This window comes from Dermacentor silvarum, chromosome 10 (assembly GCF_013339745.2).
Source record: "Dermacentor silvarum isolate Dsil-2018 chromosome 10, BIME_Dsil_1.4, whole genome shotgun sequence".
In the NCBI taxonomy this organism is placed as follows: Eukaryota; Metazoa; Arthropoda; class Arachnida; order Ixodida; family Ixodidae; genus Dermacentor; species Dermacentor silvarum.
In genome coordinates, this window is record NC_051163.1 from 21,651,542 (window position 1) to 21,674,047 (window position 22,506).

The following is a 22,506-nucleotide window of genomic DNA, read 5'->3' on the forward strand; positions in this document are numbered from 1 at the left end:
CTCTAACCACTTTAATACATTATTGGTTACGCATAATTACTACTAATTACCGTTGTTATACCTTTACTATCTCCTGTATTGCTACCGATGCCATACAAGACGCTGATGACGTCACATTGATTTTTGTACCATTCGTTGCGGTCAACAATTAACGCCGGATTTTCTGCCTCATGGGACATATATAATGTTTTCGCATTACTAAGTGCACTTAATCGTGGCCCCTAGCTGTCGCCACCTGTCAGCACGGCTGGCGCGCGGCTGCAGGTTTGATGACGTAACCGCTGACGACAAAGCTGTATGACGAGCGAATACTGGCGGCAAGCACGCGATACGAATAGGCTGACCGTTATTAATTGTCGCCGTTCTATGGTTTATTTATTTTTCGCCAGTTCCCGCAGCCCGCGGAAAAAGATGGCTGCCCTATAGAAGCACAAATTTACCTTGGAAGCACTGCGATTCTGGTTCATGCATGGCGGGCTCTTCATAGTTTCCACGTTTACTTCTAACCGCGAACTACGTAAACATTGTAATGGCGCCCCGAGAAAAGCAAGTCCCTCTTATACTGCAAGCCGGCTTGTTACGGCTGGGCATCGACTAAAAATGTTACCCCTATTATTTACAGCGGCGTTTCAAGGTATTTTAGCCGGCCCAGGCAAAGCCAAATTCTGGAGCCCCGTCCCACTCTAGTACCAGATTTATGTGTATAATACCGAAAATTTAAAGTTCGCTTTGCGAGGCGTTAGTAATTGCCATGGAAAATTGGCTTTACTTCATTTTAATGACGCCTGTCGTGAACACGCCGAAGGAAACGCAATGAGCATCCTGGGCACGTTCATGCCAGGCGTCATTCAGGTCAAGTCATGTATGGGCTTCACGTTAAGATGTATTTATGAATATTACCTGTTCAATTAAAGAAAAATAATGTTTCAAAATTTTGGGTGTGTGGTGGAATCAAACCCACGACATACATTTTCAAAACGTTTTGTTTAAATTTATATTCAAAGACGCCCTATGTGCTGTTTTCTAAGCGGCACAGTAGGTGGTGCAGCGCGTCCAGAGGAAACAGAGAGAGGAAGCCGTAATCATAAACGCCTCATACATAATGAGTTTCAGTAGCGCCAATATCGTGTGGCGCTACAACACTCCAATGCAAACCGCACTAACGCAGAAATTCATCGTCGGATGGGTTCTGCAGAAATTTTTGTTTTACATTACATCACGACGTTATCTAAAAAGACATGATAGAAGCTTAATAACCTTTAGAGTAGCAATTGATTGTTGCAGTTACCCCTGATTCTAACTACATAGGCAAAGGATAACTGCAGCTTACCCAGAGCAGTCACGGAGGCCTTTCTAGATTGCATATATTAGTAGCGGTATGTAAAAACGGCACCAATGAGAGTGTGAAATTTAAAAGATTTTCTCGTTTGCAATGTGTCACGGCATCAACTGAAACTTTCACAAGTCTATAGAATTGACGATCTTTCTTTATGCACATTGTAAAGATTACAGATGTCATTGACTTTGCATTATTCCGTATAAGCGTCTGTGTACTTTCCAAATACCAAGGGCCTCGGCCTAAATAAGTATATGTAACCCATACCGTACACTACTTATTGGTTAAAGGATGTAACTTCGAACGGTACACTTTTAGGGGCGAAGCTCCTTAGGGTGTGGGTCTGTCCCTCCTCTGTAGTATGTAGTAGTAGTAGTCGTCGTAGTAGGTAGTCACGTCTACTTTTATGAAAAAAATTTGCCGCGTATTTGCGTGCTTCGCTGCAAATGTCGTCGAAAGACGATAGTCTTCTGCCGGCCGCACTACATGAGTGCTGGTCTGATCCGCGGCCACCCGTGATGCTGTTCTCGTACCATTTCCGTCCTGGCATGAAGGTTTGTTTGAACAGATTTCATTTTACCGCATTATTTCATCAAGCGGCCATTTATGTTTTGCCCTGCCTCAGACAGCGCTTCCTTTATGTTGAATCGGCCGCATCTGGCTGGCATTGATAAAATTGAGGAGGCGCTGCGTGAGACATGGACGCCATCTGGCAATACATCGGGAAACATGAGCTTGTGCAGAGGGTTTCCTTCCTCCATGGCAGAGGGCGCTCGTCGGCGCGCAGTCGGGGAACGTCGTTCGTCGGCGCGCATAGCATGGCATTTTCAGCGCAGCTTAAGAAACTAGGGTCTGTAGAGTTACGTATCTATGTATTTTCTATTAAAGGAACACACCTCTTAATACTTACCTAGTGATGTTGCGCCTCAGATATGCGTAATATTTACTTTGTGATCGATAACGTTCACAAGTATGAACAGCCGTACCAGTTTAAGTAGTGTGGGCGGTAAGCAAGTGGTCCAACTTTGGCCGGGTGGCTGAATCGGGTGACAGACAGACAGACCAAATTTTCAGCGTTTAAGTTCCCCAAGAAAGACTATCGTCTTTAAAATGAGCCCGCAAGTTTTCGGGTCACCAGCTCATTGTACCGTATGTTACTGTCAACCGTAAAAATGGAGTGAATAAGATGTGCGAAATGGAATCGCCGTTTGCATTAAACGAAATCTAACATTCTCTCTGACCTGCTGGGAAATCTGGGTATGGGGCAACGAAGTACGCCGAGCGCTTTTCGAAGTGCCGCGCCTCACGCAGCAGCCTGCTTTGCCTGCAAGACGAGGCAACCCTTCTTTTAATCGATTGATCGGATCTGCGTACGCGAGCTAAAAATCAACTGATTTTTGGTCATAAACTGCGAAGAAACAACCGTGCTTTTAGAATGAACATCTTCCTTTAAAAAAAAATGCAGTGGCATTCCACTCTCTGAAGGTGGATGACCAGCGAAGCTGTGCATGTGGCGATTGACCGTTGCTCCGGTGAAACGTTCCAAGTTTGCGGGATCGGGGCCACATGAACGGTTCGCATTTCTTTCCGCCTCGGAAAGGAATGCCTTCCGCCTTATAATGCTTGCGAGTCGGTACATCTACGAAGTTTCTTTCGGGGCACAATATCGATAGCCATGACGGGTTGTGCACAGACAGCCGTTAGCAGAAAGCCTTCGCCCTCACCTTGTGTCTGGCTTTGCTGTGACGAAGAGGCATTCACTCGCCAGCACCGCACACTTGCGATCAAAACTAAGCCAAAGAAGAAATAAAATAAGCCAGACAGCGCAGATAAAACATTTTATTTCTTGAAAAAACGAGTAAAACGCCTACGACGTAGCGTAGGCCCCTTTATATTTAGGCGCATGACAGTATATATTAACTGTCAGTTTAAGATCAGCGAGTGTATGTGATGAGTGGACGTAAGATCGCACGCGTGCGGTTGAAGGTGGTACGTGTTGGTCACGTGGTCGAAGTACTACGCCTAGTGCTGGGTGGGCACGCCGTGGACGCAGCGGCGGGAGCAGCCTACCAGGCAGCAGAGGTGGTTGGCGCTCTCGCAGTCGGCGCTGTGGCGGCATTGGTCCACCTCGTGCTTGTAAGGAGGCATGCAGGGGGCGTTGATCCGGGGACAGGTGAGCTCTGCAAAGAGAAAGTTTACAAAATTTGTTTACAAGTTTACAAGCCGTAGGCAGTGGTGATTGGAGAAGCTTAGCTTAGTGCGTTCCAGCATATAGAACAGTATAGTAATTGGTCATTAGAAAACAAAACGGAGGAAATTACTGCCGGTCGGTAACTGCCCCTTCCGACAATGCCATTGGGGCCCGCTGCAGAACGCGCCATGGGCACAGCTACTGCGGTCAGTAAAAGCTCAACTGTCTTGGTAACACACAGACGTGCTATCGATAAACCAGACGTGCCAGAACGCAGCCTTACCTGGATTCGTCTCTGCCTCGCAGCTATGGTGCACGAAGCACTTCTGCACGCAGTAGTGGAGCGTGCGCTGGCACTTTCCACACGGGCTCCTACGCAAATGGGCGTCGTCGTGCTCCACGCGGCCGGACTGGTGGTGGTAGAAGTAATCCTCCACGTCTCGGTGACGCTGAGGCACGAACTCGTGCACGCCGTGTTGCGTTATCGGTCTGACGTAAGCGTCGGCCGTAACCGGGGGCGGACTCGCAGTCGTCGCAGGATGAACAGGACGCGAAGGCGTCGGAAGAGTTTGTTTGAACGCCGCGTTCCTCGCTAGCGTAGGTTGTGCCGGCGAAACTTGGCCTCCCTGTGCGGTTGGAAGGACTCGCGTCGGCTCCGTGGTTGTGGGGCTCGAGGTGGTGGTGGTGGTTGCTTGTCGACGCACGCCAGCAGTTATCGCTGGGGAGGTTGGGCGTAACGTCGAAGGCTCGACGGGCCGTTGGGATGCAGTGGAAGTCTCGTTGCTGTCTTCTACTGGGGCTCGGGTCAAAGGTGTAGTAGTGCGGTTCTGCAATCGCCCGTCGGGGGCAGTGCTCGTGGCAAGCGAAGGGTGGGTGGTCGTCTCGGTGCGGTTGGACAGTCCGGCGATTTCAGAGGACTGCGAATGAAGTCGTAGTAGCCGGGAAGTCAGAAAAGTCCGGAGATTCGTTTCTGAAGTCGACATGTTGAACCGGGGATTTGTGTCTCTCGTGGGGACGTTGCAAGCTTAGACGGTTCAGTACTTTCAAGTACAGAAGGCGAAGTCTGCGACGTGTTGTCAGGAGGAGTGTTTTTGAAGACAAGTTGCCTAGCGGGGATCTCCGTTTCGTTGGCGGACGCCTGGGGCGCGAGAGGACGGCTTCCGGTTGTCGCGTTGGGAAATGCGCGTTCAGTAGTAGTCTCCACGATTTTGTCAGCAACGCCGACTTCGAGCGGAGTGGGAAGCCGTGCGAAGCCACCGGTGGGCTTCGAAGACGAAGCGACCGTTACTGCGGCAGCCTGGCGAGCAACGAAGTCCGCGGGTGGCGCAGGGACAGTCGAAGACGTGAATTTACTGTTTGTGCCAGTGGCTGTTGACGTCCCACCAGTGTGGGCAGCTTCGCTTCCATTGAATTTCGTACGAGTATCCGTGAAACCGGGCTCTCGGAAAGCGACGGTGGTCCTCGAAACAACCGGCACGGCAGCTGAACCCCGGGTAGAGCCCGTTTCTCTTGGGGTGTCGGGTTTAGTGGGTGGTTCCGAAGAGCCTTGAGCGACGCCCATTGCTGTTGACGTCGTCACAACGCTGGGGTTTGTTGTTTCAGTCGACTTATTACCGACTGTCGGCGAACCTAGGGTAGGAGTCGCTGTGCTGCCGACGCCCTGCTGCAGCAGAGACTCAATCACCGTAGTCGCGAATGGCGCGCCGTCGTTGAGCGCCTTTCCGTGGTCCCCATGGGATTCATGTTGAGCAGACGTCGTCGAAACAGCCTGCGATTCTTCTCCGGGTGTGGTACTCTTGTTTCGCGAATCCTTGTCGGCAGAAGAGCCGATAGCTTGGGTAGTGGAAGCCACGGGCGGAGAGGACTTGGTACCTCTACCGGTGTCCGATGAATCCGTGAACATACTACCGAAGAACGAGTGGGTAGGGTCGAACTCGGAGAGGTCGACGGTCCTTCTGACGGCATCTGTCGAGTGTGCGCTCGGAGGTTGCGTCGTTGTCATTTGCTGCAGTTCATTAAAATCCGGCCATAAAGGCGGTGCTGTGTTGTGCTCGTGAAAAGAGTGAACCTGATGCCAGTGGGGGTAGTTCTGATCGTACTCCTGCGTAGTCGTACTCGCCGAACTCCGAACTTGGCTCTGCAGGCTTAGGCGGGAAGACGGGAACACCGTGAACGCCGCGGTGGTGTGCGTTCGAGGAACCCCCGTTGAACTCGAGATGCGTCAAGGCCGGGGAACTGTCGAAGTTCACGAAAGTTCTTCCGTGGCTCGAGGATACTTCCGAAGCACCGGCCTCTTTCGCGGGTCCGTATTCCGTGCGCCGGACGCGGCCGCAGGTTACGGAACCCGCGAGAAGCGTCGCTAAAAGTACGGATAAAATAGTTGACACGCCCATCTTGGAACTCCCGCTGTACCGGCACGCGTGCGTTCTATACGTGCAATAACCGGTGATGGGATCCCGCGCTGAGTTTATATAAACCACTTCGAGCGGTGAGGAGGAAAGGGCGGCAAGCTTGACTTTAACTCTACTAAGTTTTCCCCCTTGCTGTCACGAATGGCGCTAGCAACAAGCCACTGCTGTGTGTTCAACCAAGTTTATTTGTCAGCCGGATAGGGGCGGTGAAGCGGGCAAATTAAAAAAAAAAAAAAAGAAAGTGCTGTGTGCGTGCGTTTCAACTTTATTTTTATTTGTCCTTTTTTTTTAACCTTGAGCGTAACTGTGACATCACGTCATCCACCATTTTATATTGTTTTCGATGCTGATCAGATTTCTTTAGTAAAAAAAAAAAAAGACAGCTAGAGTAGCACGAAGCGCATGCTTTCATCATCACCACCTGATCCCCCAGATAAGTCTATCTGTAGATCAAACAGGCTCGTTTTTCTGGAGATTTGCCACAAGGCGTATGTAGCAAGGAATCTTCCTTTCTTTTCTTTTTTTTTTAGATCTAATAATACCATGCAGACATCTGTGACGCAGGTACCACAGCAGTGACTTTGCGAAATCTTTGACCGGTAATCGGTGGGCATGCTTCACTGAAACACTATAGGGTTGAGTTTAGCCTCCGAGCGTCTTGCGCCTGATTTGTTTAGTTTCAGTTATCCATGCCTTCTTGAAGTGTGTATGATTTCTTTTGAGCATGCGATAAACGCTCAGTGGGTAGACAACGCGCATTGTCTCGCCTCTGTGCTTGATCTTGTCAAAGTTTCCTTTCGCGCAGAACAGAGCGGGGCACTTATATCTATAAGGGAGGTGACTTCGTAGTAGGTTGTGGCTAAGGTACCTGCTCTTTACATGCGGTTTTTCGTTCGCATTTTCTATGTTCTCGATCTCACGTAATTGAATCGTTTGGTCCGCCATTTCTTTCGCTGCGTTAGCATTAGGAGTGTCAAAGTGGAAGAAATTTGTGTACGTGAAGTGTGGAAAGCCGGTCACGTGGTTGAGGTAGAGAGGAAATGGGGGAGCTTAGCAGAGCGTGTATATATGTATGTATGAATCCGGTAGGCAGTGAAAGCCATAGAAATCATAGGAGGCGATTAGCTGCGGTTGAAATTGAAATGTAGAAAATAATGAAGAAAGTTATGAGGAAATGAAGGTGGACGCAAAGATAACTTGTCGCTGGTGGGAACCGAACCTTCGCGTATTGCGAAGGTCGTGAGTTCGGTAACCCCCCGGCGACAAGTTATCTATTGGTCCACTTTAATTTCCTCGTAACTTTCTTCGTTATTTTCTACATTTCAATCTCAACCGCAGCTAATCGCCCCTATGATTTGCATGGCCTTCACTGCCTATACTGGTTTTATATGGTCTGATTAATAACAATCGAGCCCCTCTGTTTCCCTTCTCATCGTTCTCTCTCTCTCTCTCACACACACACACACACACACACACACACACACACACATATATATATATATATATATATATATATATATATATATATATATATATATTGCAACTTACGTTGGCCTGCTCCGGACAGGACATGTGTCGAGTGAGCTCCTGAATACTACCTTGAAATGTGGTGATCGCGGTGTAAATCATGGATCGAGGACACTAAAGAGGTGTGACGCAATGCTAACGCATTTCTCACGCATTTACTGCGAACATTGTCACAGATTTTTTTTTCTTCGGGACAACGTGCCTACACTGCTTGTCGTGCGCACAATGCCGACGCATTGCTAAATTGATACATCGTACTGAGGCAACGCCACTTACATAGCTAAGTGGCTTTGACTGAGGCCACTGGGCGCCATTACTAGCACGATCCACGCTCTTTGAAAGCAGAAGACATTAAAGATACACATGACGAGTGCCATGTTTTACCGTAGTGGTGACATATGGCGCCACAGTTCGAATATTGCAGGGAAGTCAGCATTTTTTTTTTTTTTTTTTTTTTTTTTTTTGTAGTGGCGTCGCCACAGAAGATGCGCAATTTATATTTGTTGCGAACGGAACAGGCAATTAATGCATAAAACCTTGGCAATAAACTGTACTCACCAAAAAATACTACCCCTGTGGGAAGTTTCAGCGCGAACCAACCGGTAGTTGGAAGAGACAAATGTATACCTGGCGCTCTTATTTATGTTACCACCCAGAAGCGTGCTTCACCACACGCAGACTCTTGCAGTGGAGAAGCCAACTTACAAGTGCGCCACGGACAAAGTTTCATAGAAGGAGCCATAAGTTGCCGCGTAGTAAGCCATCTAGTGACAAGGGTACAGCTCGCATATTTTTCACCTTGTCGTTCAGTTTAACCTGCGGCTTCCTTACTGATCTGACGTACGTGTCCCAAAAAAGAAAGAAAAACTTCCGGCGGCGCATGCACCTTGATCACCGTCGGAGATGCAAGCTAGCTGTTGCAGAGACGTGAACTAACTGAGCTGTCAGCGATTAAAACCCCGGACGGCCCAGTCAAACAACGATGTCACGCGTTTTTCCAAACAACTGCCATGTGAGAAACTAAAACCGAAACCAGAACTGAAAGCTTAATAAGATACCAGATATATCAATGTACTGATAATCTTGATTCACCACATATATGCTTCACTATAAGCGAAGGCTTTTATTGCGTTGACCTTTTACATTTTCTTTTCTTTTTTTTTTCTTTCTTTTTTTTGGGGGGGAGAAAGGAAAGTTTCGAAATTCATTTACGCAGCGCTCACGAGGGGGCCAAGTCCGACGTCATGGATACCGAGACGCCGCTTTAAAAACAAGTGTGGGCCCGTGAGCGGTGCCTGCGCGATGAGGCGCTTTTCTCTTAAATGTCTAAGTTGTAGGAAAAGATGACTCGCCCAACAGTCTCTAGATGCATTTCCTCTTGTGTAGAACTCAAGTTACGTCGCTTCGCCGTCCGATAGTTATGGAGGACGGCTAGTGCAACAGCCCCTCCGCCGTTTCTCCCAACATCCGCCTTTTGAGTTTCGTTTTGCTTGGCTTCCGTCGCTGTGGGCCGTCTGCGGCGGCATTTTAGCCCGGCGTTAAGTTTTTCAGCATGACGTTTCAGTGGGACGACTTCGCCAGGGAGTACTACTGGGTAAGCTGAGCGATTGCGGTGGCATTGAATTGCACCCAACTTTGGGCACCAGCGCGGTTAATGCACGGCGCCTATATCACTAATCATCTTCAAGTTCAAGGATTTAGGCATCTGACAATTCATTCTCAAAGCTGAAAGGAAAAAAAAAATAGAAAAGGTTTGCTGACTTAGCACACGTCTTTCTGCAAACTGGTCGTTCAACAAGAATCTCTCTCGCTTCGCGGAGTTAAAAATATCAAAATGTGGGCGCGGTGGGCCACGCGCACCGATTTGCAAGCGCAGTCCCGATGGCCTTGCACAATGCTCTTGCTAGCTGCGCTTGGTAAAAAAAAAAAAAAAAAAAAAAAAAAAAAAAAAAAAAAAAAAAACCCATCGCGGAAGGTAGTTGCGTGCAACAGAATGTACCCATGTTTGCTATCTAGTGTGCTGAAATGCAGGCGTTGGTAAACTAAATTCTATATAGAACAAGTTAGGTATCGCTCGGTCCTGCTGTGTGGAACCTGTTGCACGCAATTACGAACCTGCACCGCTCTCTGAACGTGCGTAAGTTCGAAACGAATCTATTTATCTCGTAGTATCTCGGACCCAATATGATATGTTGCTTCACTTAAACCTCTGGCTGCTGCCTCCGGTGAACTTCGCAAGCATGAAATATGCAACCCCTCACCCATATCCCTCCCGTTTTTTCTTCTCTATCTGACGCAGGTCATTCTTCTAGCGATATTTGCTGTAATGGCACTAGCTGCCATAGCGATTTGGGCAATACTTCGATGCAGGTACGTGAATATTCGCATGCATGCTGTATTCTGCATTCATGATCAGGATTCTCATGTTCAATCAAAGTAGAGAAAATCAGCTAAGCAGATCAATGGCCAGCTCTCCGGGTGCAATTGCATAATCATTCTCCAGTATACTGCAGTCTCCATTAACAAAATTCCCATGGTCATATCAATTGAAGTGCAGCAATAACTGACTGAGCAGGTTAATAATCAGCTCTTAGGAAACATTTGTGTAATAATCCCCGAGCACACCGTACGCACCCCGTTTGCAGGGTTCCAGCGTTCATATCAAAGTAAATTACTGAGCAGGTTAATGACCATATGCCCGGATATGTGTCGTTTCGGTATGCAGATATCCTCGACACGAGTACCTGGCACTCGACAACGAAAGCAGCTTCATCTTAGATCGGCTTGAACTAAGCCGGAAACTACGTGGTGATATCGATCGCAGTAAGTGTCTATCGTAAATTGCCACAATTGGCAGCAACGATATTGCTGCAGTGAAAGTAGGATCTTTTAGTTAGCAGCACTTAATTGCTTACTTATCTTAGTAGCAGCACATATCAAGGTGACATATCAGTGTCATTGACATTGGATAGTTTGCGTGGAAACTTACTCGTTGCTATTACGACAACATTTGTCAGAGGTGTAGTGGGGATTTGCCTAGTGTCCTATATATAGGACGACTCGAAATCATCAAATACAAAACAATTGTTTTACCAGTAAACTGATGATACTACATTCTGAAGCCTCTGAAAGGCTTTTTATCGAAAAATACTTTAAACATTTTAGCTTGTTAAAGTTTAGGCATATATGGGTTAAGTTTGTGTTGTGAGAAATAAACTCAAACTGAAACAATTACAAATGGCAAGTTTGCCATCTTTGAAAGACAGATGATATCTGCCTTTTCAAGGCACTTTATTTGAAAAGTGACGAGTTTCTGCTTTCCCAGATGAGGCCTTGATCAATTGCCAGTACTATCTTCGGGGCTCAACAAGGTACTTCCTTCGTTACCAGCTCTGCAACATAGGTGAGTTGGGCACATATCAGAAGTCTAGCCATCGTGGCGAGCTACTACTTTTTCTGTTCCTTGTGTGTCGTTCCGTTCAATCAGAGTGCACCAAAGAATGTGTGCTAAATTTGCATGTCCGCGCTCCCCTGAAAAAGAAAATTAAAACAGAACAATGTGAGTCCTACACGAACTGCAGTACACTCAGAATGACTGCGGCAGCCTTAATCGTCGGAAACGTTTTCCTTACCACTTCGACTTGCATTAACTTCATTTTTGTAACTGGGGTTAGTTGGGCAATTTGTAAGCGGCCAGCCAAGGAGAAATAAAGGTTGAATTTGCTTAAGCAGTGAATCATAGCTGCAGATTCGTCTTTTACAGTGAAGCTGTCATTGCAACCAGAACAAACCCAAGCGAGAACAAGGAAAGTGTAACATTTAAAGATGTCTGTACTTACGTGAGGACGAACCAAAAGATGTAGTGTGCTGAAAACTTTAGGTGTTGGAGTGACAGGGACGGCGATTCGGGAAAGTGTGAATGAATTAGATGCATTGTGGGAAGTTAAAGTTTTGTTAATAGCTTCCTCACGCCATTTCCCAGTTTTTAAGAAAGGTTTCGTAGGGGAGGGTAGTCACAGTGCAGTAATTGCTACTGCCTTTGATATGTGAAGGAGCAGTGTGGCCGAGAGGAAGCATGCTATGTTGGGGTTGCACCAAAACTTCTGCATACACTTTGAACATGGGACATCTTTCTATGAAGCCAGGATCTTGGGACAGTACCCTTGCACTTAGCGGCAGAAGAAAGCCACCAGAGCTCTGCTGCAGTTTTTAACATGAACCGATTGGACTGTGCGACTGTCTATCAGTCAGTACAAAACGGGACTGTTCTGCCAAAGAGAACATTCTAGTTCATTTACACTTCCAGCATGCCTGAACTCTGTGCTATTTCCTTCTCGTTACCTTCCTCTCCCCTTTCCGTCTCAACCGATGTATTGTAGCCGTCTGGAATTTGACCTGGTTAACCTTCCTGCTTTCTTGTATCTATCTATCTTATCTATTCCAAATTAATGAGCATGGGTCATGCCAAACAGCGCATATCATGAAGCAGCCAACTTGAAAGGCCGCATAGGGCTGTCATTGTAAAGAAAGTGGTGGTGCTTGTGCACTGCAGGCAGCCGCATGGACCGGCACTGGTTCGTGGTGCGGGATAGTGCGACGCGCACCGAGCGCCTTCTGACGGTGACAGCACTTCCAGATGCGTGTCCACTGCGCCACTCGCCCTGCCAGGTCCGGCCGGGTCTTCAGGAGATCTTCCTTGACCTCCAGCACCCTTATGTACACCCGGTGCTCGACATCGACATCAAGGTACTTTGTCCACATGCTTTGAATAACTATGATTGCTTTCTGTTTGAATATTCAATAATGGGTCGAAGGCCATGGCGGCAGCAGCGTTTTGCTATTGAGCTTGAGGCTGTGGGGAAAATGCTGCTGTACCAAGCTTTGAGTACACGTTAAAGAAACCAAGTGGTCAAAATTCATGCAGAGCCACTATGGCATCTCTCATGGCCAGATTGTGTCTGTCAGATATGAAACCATATTATTTAGTTGTAAGAATGACTTCGCCATGTGTCATCTGTCAAGAATGTCTCAGGAACACAGTTTTTTTTTTTTTTTTTAATTTAGAGCCCGGTATTGCACGTAACCTATGCACACTTACAGCTACAAGTGTCTAAAAGGAAGGAATAAAAAAGAGAAGAGAATATGTGGATAACCCAGCAGCTAACTGCATGCAAGGATTCTGAAATAATTTCTATCTGTTGGCATCACGAAGCAAAGCCTTAAAGAATAGTGTTCTTTAGATATGCCTAGTCATCACAGATTGTACTAATGCTCTCTGCTAAAGAGCGCTGCTGCTTCACGGCAATGCGCCACACATTGCTGTGAAGCCCCACTGGAAGGTGAATTTACACATGGTTCACACCCTCACTTTGTACTGCTTCTTGAAATTTGGATGCAGGTAATATGCAGTAAAATCCAGTATCCAGTATCTGCCTTGTGCTTAACCGGGTTTTTTTTGTTTTGTTTTTGTGCATATCACTTTTTGTAATGATCCTCCTTGGACACAAGATACTTGTGGACTGGGGCATTAGTTTCCTGTCAGGGTCACTTTTATTTAACACATTTGTTGAGCACATTCTACAATCCATGACATTTTGCTTTTCATTCACGGATAAAAGATGAGGCTGTGGTCAAAAGCTGCGTGCCTTGAAAAGCCTTCAGTCCCATACCATGTGCCCGAGGCATTAATATAATGTGCCCCATAAGTATCAGCGAATGCCTATTGCAACATTGATTCATGTTGCCTGATGTTATACTGCGTAAAAACTGAAAGTATCAGTGAAAGTCATTTATCAGTAATGCAGTCCCAGCACTCTTGCTGGGCTGCACTGCAACACACGTTGTGGTTGCACGGTGAAACAAAAAAAAAATGTGGTTGTAAGCCTGAATTTCTTCTAGAATTATTTTGCCGAGACAGTGCATGATGCTGCGTGGATATGTTAATCTCAAGCTTAAGAATAGCGCAAAAAAAAAAAAAGATATGGAAGATGAGGACAGGACAGGTGCTAACTTCTAACTCAATTTATTACAGGAAACCAATGCCATCTTAAACTGCGAACACATGCGCAAGCAGACACGCAAAAAGCAGCAACCGTACAAGCGCTGGTTTTCATAACATTGTTAATAAGACAGCCATATCTAAGCTTGTATGTTGACTGTTTTTGTGTGTGCATGCATATGAAGTATACTTTGATGCAAGTTTCCCGTAATAAATTCAGCTGGAAGTTAGTGCCTGACCAGTATTTGTCATCCATGTCTTCATTGTGCTATACTTAAATCATGGATCAACTAGCCCTGCAACGCGCATTAGTCACGTTTATCTGAACATGACATTAAAGCCTTCTAACTTGCAGGTCTTGGCTGAACGCCCACACGTGGTGGTCGTGTCTCCGCTGAATGATGTTGGGTCACTCAAAGATCTCATATACCATGTGAGTGCAGTTTTGCTTGTTCTTAAGTGTCGGGAAGAGTTATGAAGAGACAGTTGAGGAAAATGTCAGCTAGTAGCTCAGATACTCGAGCTGATGGATGACATCTGAAAATGTAGTTATAGTGTTTTAGTCAGAACCAGTGAATGATTTATTCAACTTGAAATTGAAAGTACTCTAGTAACTACTGAGCATGTATTATAATTATAGCATTAAAAGCAAACAGAAATGGGACTCTCTTTGTTCTTATAGTTACTTAACACTTGCTTTACAAATTACAAAAGGTAATGCCAGTTTCACTATTGAAATATTTATTTGCCCCCCACCCCAAACACACACACGCACCCACACACTTTGATTTATTAAATTGCTCAGTTGTTATTCACCCTTTTATTGTTGCAATATCTCGTGGTTTATACACTTGCAATACTCTTCAATTTGTACACAACTCTGCTGCAACTTTCTTAGTTTTCACTGATCAGCTGGTGAATAGTCACTATGTATAGAAACATCATACCTGCTTACCAGCATATCAGATATCCCAACAACAAACTCTCTTGGAGCTGGTAAATGGTGTCTGCTCAACCATTCAAACAGGTCCACCAATGGTGGTTTCCATAATGAGTAACAGGATAAGCAGACATTCTGGCACCATAGAAAGGACAAAAAACAAAGAACTGATTTACAACATAAAAAGAATAGTCTGTTGGAGAGCCGTTTTAAAGAACATTTTAGAGAAATTAAGTTAAGCTGAATTAGTAAATTAAAATTTTGCAGTACTATCAAGCATTTTTTATAATGAAGTCGCATTGGACATATCCAATACTTACACCCAATATTTCTTATAAGCATATACAGCCGACATCCGTTAATTCGACCGTGACAATACCGACAAAATTGATCAAATTATCCTGCAGGTCTAATCAAACAAGATGCAGAAAAAAATTCTGCTGATTCATTTTGCAGCATTTGACCGATTGTAAGACACCCCCTAATGAAATGCACGACCGCTTACTATGTGTACAAAGTAGAAAACGAACTTGCAAATGACATTAAAGCTCCTTCCTAAATAAAGTAGGAATCTGACGAGCACCCGGTTTTTTTTAGCAAGAAAAATGGGCAAGGGTCTAACTTGCATTGCACAAGAGTGGCCGGTTTTCTAATGTCAGCTTTGCCGCAATAGAGCTGCGTTATGCGGTAAAGCATACAAACACTGTGAAGGCGATTTTATTTTCATATCAGATTGCACTGCGCTGGCAATTTTTTGCCCAATTTTCTTGGAAAAAAGAAGGCGCGCATTAAATCGGGTAAATAATATCATCGGACATTGTGAGCTACCGTTATTTCTTGAAAAAAAAAAAGTCGCAGTTTGCCTGAAAGGCGAAGCATTGCTTGCGATACCAAATTATTAGACAGCTATACGAAGTAAGGATAGTAGTTTTATCAGCCGTATAAACTTGTAAACATTTGCTTACTAACTAAATTAACAAACATGGCGTCAGGCGCGCACAGGCAAACATGAACGCATCTCACTCAATGACTGTGCAAACTCGCTGTCAAAAACGCTGGCGCGAGGAAGCACGGCAGCAGCAGTGAACGAATTAGCCCTAGTGCTGCCTCTCGCTTCAACGCAAACTAAGCGGCGAGAACACAGCGCACACTAAGTTATCAGCACTCGGCGCACTCTGCCCACATTGCAGATCGCTTTCAAGATAGGGCCCACATGGGCTTGGCCATGCCATACACAGCTGTCGCTGGAGTAGAGTGGATTATGAATTATTTCATACCATGGCTGTTGTAGGTCGGCAAAAGTTTTTGAATCTTGCCAACTTGAGCCTTGGTCTCTTGAAATACAGTGCAGTCAGTCTTTACCTATAAATATTTTACAGCTTACCTTTCCAACGCCAGCTTACATGAAGTCATAGCAAGCTGGCGCGGGAACCTCTAGGCAGCTTTGCCAGCTGTCTTTAGTATTTGCATTTTTTCTGGCTCACCATGCCTCTGCTCATAATAAGAGCGGTCTTTAGGTGTTGCTGGAAGGTAATTTGTTAATACAGCTAAAATTATTTTTATTTTTAGCGTCTCTTTATGGCTACACTTTAGTGTCCCTTTAAAAACATGGGCGGTATGCAGAGCTTTGAGCATTGCATCATGCAAAAGGATATACTTGCATTAGAGAGGGTAGTGCCACCTAGGTTCGGGATCATGCATCTCGACCCGACCAGTGCTGCCCCCTGCCTGCATGCAGAGCAAGTACAACGAAGACTGGCAGGAGAAGTACCGTCCGCATGGGACGGGCCTCCCACAGGATCAGGTGCAGCGTCTGGCCAAGCAGATAGTTGAGGGCCTGCTTTTTCTACACGAGAAGGACTTCCCGGCATTCTACAACCTACACCTGGGCAACGTCATCCTTCAGAATGGCGTGGCCAGGTGTGTATTGCCACTCCATCTGTTATTTTTTGTCTTTTCTGTCCAAGTTATCTGAAGCTTGAATTGTTCAATGGCGAAATAAATATGGTTCAATACAAAAGCGTGGGCCATTGCAGATACTGAGTGTTGCGTAATAGGATCGCAAGGTGTACATGAACCTTCGGGATAAACCATTGACTGATTCCAACTCAAATCTTGCAATGTGGTTTTACTCTTATACAATGTTTGTGAGCATTATTTGCCTGCTGTGTTCACAACTGAGTGTAAGTGTACGTCGTATGTGGAGATGATGCTCAAAAATATGACGAATTTTCTGCAGTGGAGCAACAGTGCGATCTGTCGCCACTACAGTGAAAGGTGTGTTCCACATGGCACTACTGTTACAGCAAAAGCGATGATTTCTTAATGGCATTGCCACAGATAAGACGCATTTTGGCTTTATTGCGAATGAAACAGGCAGATAACAATTGCAAATGTGGCATTAAACTGAATCCACTACAAAGCACGAGTCTCTATGTGAAATATAAGCACGAATCAGCCAGCGGTTTAGCTGGACAGACCATGTACACCTTACTTTCGTACTTATGCAACACTCAATACAATGTCGTCCTCAAACACGAAGACAACTCAAAGACGTAATCACCTTTATAGCCAGTTCTTGTTGCCAACTGGTACGTTACAAATGTGAAAAACGAAATTTTTTTAAAATTTAAATACTCTGGTTAGGCACCGAAGGTGTTATTTCCGTAAATGCAGAAAAAGTACATAACCATCTCCTCACATTCCGTGTTGCAAAAGCCACTTTTCTTAGCCTAAACACAGAGTTGAGTGTGCAACATCTTGTGGTAGGTTGGCTTGTTGATGCAACGTCCTAGATTTTGATGTCATCTTATACCCCAGGGAGATGGGCACATTTAGGGACACTTCGAGCAAGTGTACTTGGCCGTTACTCCCACTACGTTCACGTGGGAACGTAGAAGTGAATATCTGTGCAAAACTTCGTCATGTGCCGGAAACGCACTATACTTCAAATTTTCCCGGTTATATGTATGTTTGTCATTTTGTGAGGTGGTTTCAAAGCTTTGAACAAGTCGTCTGCTGGTGTTGGCACTTGCTTTCGTTTGTGTATTTCACCGTCGCGATAGGGCGTGAATTAAGCAAGACGTAGCATGATTCAACTGCATCCAACTTTTTTACTGGTGAGCGTGCCAGTTGGGACGGCCAGAGCAAAACCTGTCAGCGCGTGCAATCTGAGATCACGAACCAAGTCACTTTCATCACTGTCGTTTGGGTTTGCCGATTTATAACGGCACCTGTCAACATACACAACAGTCTGCTTATCAAACTCCACTCTGTGTTTTGCAGGCTCACAGGCCTGGAGAATGTCCTGCTGGGCTATGTGCCCAGGGTCTCAGCATTCATCCGCAAGCGCATTTGCGAAGACAAGGAGGTCGTCGACGCCGTCTGCTTTGGTAAGCATTATGACATTAGTTGTCTTCCTGAAACGTTCAAGTGCTGACACATATTTTTGATGCTGTAGAAACGCTTCGACATGCTTCTTACACGTATAAGGGAAAACACTTATCAAGTATGAAGGTTGGGAAACATAAGATGTTTTAATTTGATGTTCGAAGTTGGTCTCAAAATGCCATGCCTGACGTCATGACACAGAGCAAAATTTGTTGACTGTGTGTAGCAGTAACATTAGGCACCCACCGTGGTGGCGTAGTGGCTTTGGCATTGCACTGCTATGCACGAGGTGGTGGCATCAAATCCCGCCCTCGGTGCTGCATTTTGATGGAGGCAAAACGCAAAAACGCCCAAGTACCGTGCATTGGGCGCACGTTACAGAACACTCGATAATCACAATCTGCGGTCTCCCACTACGGTGTGCCTCATAAACAGATCATGGTTGTGGCATTTAAAACCCCAAAGGTTACAAATAAACAATTTTTTTTTATTAAGTTAGGTATTAATGGTGTTTCTCATAAAGAAAATCAGAAAGAGGTGCTGTGCACATTACTTCCAGCTGCACTCGTGTGCGGCAGCCACAGCAATCGTGGGAACTAAGCGAGCGAGCATGGTGCGACGTCGTGACTAACCCACCTCCTGTGTTCCGAAACTATAACTAGTTAGTAGAAATAGGCGTTATAGTAAATTATTTAGGGCACTCTTATGCATGCCAGTATTTTTTTCTAGAGTTTATGGTGTTTAAACTACGTAAGGCAAAAAGATGACTGGTCAAGAATGTCGTGTCAGCGCTCAATTAAGGCTTAGCACATAGCCAGATATCAGCTTGTGTCGCTCAATTGTATCAGCTCTTATCAGCTTGTGTCGGTTTATCTAAGGCACTGACAGACAAGTAATTCACTCTTTTATGGTAGGCAGTGCAAAGACTTTACAGGGACACTAAACTAAGAACAAAACACCACAGTGCCTGTGGTGCTTAATTCTTTGTTCAGTGTCCCTGTAAGTCTTTGCGCTGCATACCATCACGGATTTGTACCAACTAGCCCGGTCCAACTGCTTGTTAAAGTCTCTATTGTACACTTATGCTGCTGATGTAGGTGCAAACATTCCTTTACACCAGTTTGCAATGCTGTCACATTTTGAGCAAAATTTTGTTTGTTATATCCGACAGTTGTTAAAAAATAACGAATGAAAATCGTCGCCCACAGATCTGCAGTTTGGGCCTTGCAACAGAATTAAGCAAACTTCCAAGCTAGGCTGAGCCAAGTTTTTGACCAACACAAGCTCTGTGTGCTTTTCATTAACGGTGCCAATGACCACAGCATGTCTTTTAACAGCGAAGCTGTTTAACCTGGGCGTTTGCTGTCAGGTGTAACGCCGAAATGTGGGCCGATCCTGATGGTAATGCAGAAAGGATCCAAGCGCAATGGCACATAACCCTGTGAACTAGCGAAGGTGTTTAAGCTCGAGGATGGTCTGTCTAGTGTACACTGCAAAACTACCACCTGGCAATGACATCACCATGCGTTGCCTAGCAACGCTTCGCCCCAGCTGCACCGACTGCGCCGAGGCTCGCCACAGCTGCGTGAGCCATGACGTCATCGCGCATGCCGCATCGCTTTGCCTTAGCTTTGCCGAGCCATGAAGTTAATGCGCCGTGCGGAGTGATTGCCGCGGCTGCGCAGAGGCGGAGCCAAGTCGTGACGTCACTGCGCTGATCCACAGGATATATAGCTCCGTGTCGCCGCCGCGGTAACACAAAAGCCCCGCCGTCTCTGCGCCAAGCACATCACCGTGAAGATGGGGGAGCCAAAGAAGAGCATCACTCTCGAAGAAGAGGAAGCGCGGTGCGAAATACGCTAGCCGCTACTCGAGAGCAAGTGAGACGACTTCGGTCCGATCCCGAGTATCGCGCCGCCGAAGTGGCGGCAAAACATCGGCGATTCGCAGAAGATTCGGAGTTACGAGCCCGCAAAACCAAGCAAAAGCGCTTGAGTGTCCAGACGCATCCAGATACTTTAATGACAGAGTGTTCGTTACTCCTTGGACTGTCGATGAGTCTGGGGTGATCTTGCGCAAAACGTGGCCGAGTCTCGAAGCATAACCTCGCAAAAACTTGGCCGAACCGAAATAAAGCTAGGTGGGGTCGCCAGCTTCGCTGTTTGCCCAGTCTTCGCACGACAAGTGTGAAGCTGCCCCTAATTTTTTTTGCGTGTAATGACTTAAACATACTGAGGAGCACATTTAAAGTTAGTTTTGCAGGCGTTTTGGCTCTTTATGCCGCTGGCTTGCCTAGTAACATTTTCAGCTACGTATGTGAAAACAAACATTTTCTTCGCTATAACTGATACCACTTCATATCATGCATTTTTGGTTTTGTTGTTGTAGTAGAGTACTCACTGAAATAAAGCACAGCCAGACAAATTGTAGATTTATGTGTATACTGTTGTGAAGACCAGACTTCTTTTTCACAATTTTGACCAAGTGTGGCCCTTGCACAGGGGCAGGCTATTTCCATCCTAGTTTTCCGGTCGTGTGAGATACCCATGATCTCTCTGTACCAAAATAGCAAGCACTATTGTCTTCATAACGAATTTATTTGTTCCTGCGAGGTGCTCTTTCCCTATGGACCATCAAAGTATGCAGTTTTTCTCAATGCCAAAGTTGTGGTCGGCTGCACGCTTGCTGTGCTCTTAGGCATACACCACAACGTTTAGCTGGACTACAGCTCTGTATGCTATCAGACATTTTCTTCTGGCAGCTTTAGGGGATTAACACAGTGCACGGATTATTAAAGTAAACACCCCCTTTGTGTACACATACGCTGTAGCGAACTGAAATCCTGTATCCTCCAACAGAAAAATATGTGCTTTCTATGAATGAAACTCTGACTTGCATAGGAAACTCACCCACTTGTTGAGAAGCAAGCAAAAAAAAAAAAAAAAAGAAAGATATCATGTTCTGTTTCTTAACTGCGTTTTTGTGTACTTTCAAAAACCAGGTCATGCTCTGTTTGAAATGGCTGCCGGTTACGAAATGTCCACAACGAAGCCTACAGACAAAAACTATGCCGATGTTGAACACTGCCCCGAAGTGTATCAGGTTTGTGCAACCTTTTTGTTATTTCACCCTTCTTAAAGGCCTCGGACGAGCTCAGTTTGCTTCCGGTCAAAGACACTTTAGTATTGGCTTTTGATGAACCTGACTGATAAAGTATATTTTAATGCTGTTGCCAGGGTGATTGATGAACTGAGTGCATAGAAAGGTCTCATAGTTACCATTGAATGCAACGTATTGCAGTACAGATCTGTACTAGAAGTGCTGCGAACATTCGAGACTTAAAAATAACGAATTGAATATTGCCCTATTTGATTTGGTCTTCAAATGGAATTGTTGCTGTATTCATAAATACAAATAACCTATTATTCGAGTAGTTCTCGAATATTTCAAATTGCCAACTGTGCACAATCAAGCATAAAACTGGAGCAAAAGTGCCATAATTTTCATCCCAGCGGTTATAGTATAGACATAAAACACAACAAACACACATAGGGGAGAACTCTGCTTTGCTCTGCGAGGCAGATTTCTCCAGCTAGATAGCCTATCATTCACACTCATCAATGAGTCCAGAGTATGTGAATAATCTGCCATTTGGTCCTAATGCTCCATTCGTGTTTTAATAGACAATGCTTCATAACGTGCAGTGTAATGGCTGGAACTTGCTAGCGCTGTGAATGTACTAGCGTGTAAAAGTCATTTCATATTAATAATGGTGAAAACGGTTGTTCATTATATGACAATTATTCAAAAAGCATTCAATATTTGATTCGGTCTCACAAATGACAATATTTGCACACCACTAGTTTATACCTGTTGAACTCGAGATGGTCTGCAGAGGGAGCTTAGAGAGGCATAGCTTATAGTTTGAAGTCATAAAAACTAAGGATGATTTTGGCACTGTTTAGCGTTAATGCTCTTCAGTCTCAGAGTGAGAGAGGCTCTTTAATGAAAACCGGTGGGATTTGCCTGCCGGCATGCCTAGCATGCTTCTCCAGGTGAATTAAATGATAAATGAAATAATACAGGCAGGACACACGACAGACACATAGCACACACAAAACACGTAACACACAACATACAGGATGGGGATCTCGGAGTGATGTGCGCACTAGAGCTTTTCATGGGCGGTTTTGCCCAGCTGTAACACCATCTGCAAGGAAACCATCACAGTCAGCATACCGAATGGGGCAGGGAGAAATGCTTATTAGAAATACAACAGAGGCAACCTCTGTGTTGTTTCCGGTGAAGTTCCTAAATTTTAAATCGATTGTCTTGCTCCTCGGTAGGTATAATAGCAAGCTAGGGCAAGCATGTAATGCATCTACGACGGTATGCTGAATGGTGTCTGATACGACTGAGTACATGCTTCAGTGATAGACTTAAAGCAGAAGCCGTTGAGCAGCCAGAACATTCTTGGGGGTAATTCTCAAGCGCATTTAGCCATGTTTTGTGTTTTATCAGTGCCACGCGATGGGGAAGCCGAAATTATCAAGTGTTTCAGTGTGATATGTCTAATAGATAAAAAATTCCTGCTGGTAACATGCTGTGCGCAAAGGCATGGCTGCACATAACAGACATAGCATTTTGGTTGCTAGGAGAGTTTCGTTATTGCCACCATCTTTCATTCAGCCATTAGAAAAGCATGGAAAGCAG

At 45.4% G+C, this 22,506-nt stretch overlaps 2 protein-coding genes across 2 annotated transcripts in view; one reads left to right on the forward strand and one right to left on the reverse strand.

Annotated features, from left to right (window-relative positions):
- Window positions 1-3,161: 3,161 nt before the first annotated feature.
- LOC119430920 (salivary glue protein Sgs-3-like) lies at window positions 3,162-5,979 on the reverse strand. Its single transcript, XM_049657228.1, has 2 exons — window positions 3,811-5,979; window positions 3,162-3,516 (listed from the first exon to the last, which is right to left on the reverse strand). Exons 1-2 carry the CDS (start codon window positions 4,508-4,510, stop codon window positions 3,359-3,361), a joined length of 858 nt encoding a protein of 285 aa, XP_049513185.1. The 5' UTR covers window positions 4,511-5,979; the 3' UTR covers window positions 3,162-3,358.
- Window positions 5,980-8,723: 2,744 nt separating this feature from the next.
- Window positions 8,724-22,506, forward strand: part of LOC119465901 (slowpoke-binding protein) — a 32,841-nt gene continuing 19,058 nt past the window's right edge. The window contains exons 1-9 of the mRNA XM_037726374.2: window positions 8,724-9,059; window positions 9,765-9,835; window positions 10,191-10,288; window positions 10,791-10,868; window positions 12,018-12,211; window positions 13,819-13,896; window positions 16,142-16,323; window positions 17,689-17,795; window positions 20,795-20,895. Of these exons, the coding sequence (XP_037582302.1) occupies window positions 9,018-9,059; window positions 9,765-9,835; window positions 10,191-10,288; window positions 10,791-10,868; window positions 12,018-12,211; window positions 13,819-13,896; window positions 16,142-16,323; window positions 17,689-17,795; window positions 20,795-20,895 (951 nt within the window). The 5' untranslated portion in view covers window positions 8,724-9,017. The remainder of the gene's footprint in view (window positions 9,060-9,764; window positions 9,836-10,190; window positions 10,289-10,790; window positions 10,869-12,017; window positions 12,212-13,818; window positions 13,897-16,141; window positions 16,324-17,688; window positions 17,796-20,794; window positions 20,896-22,506) is intronic.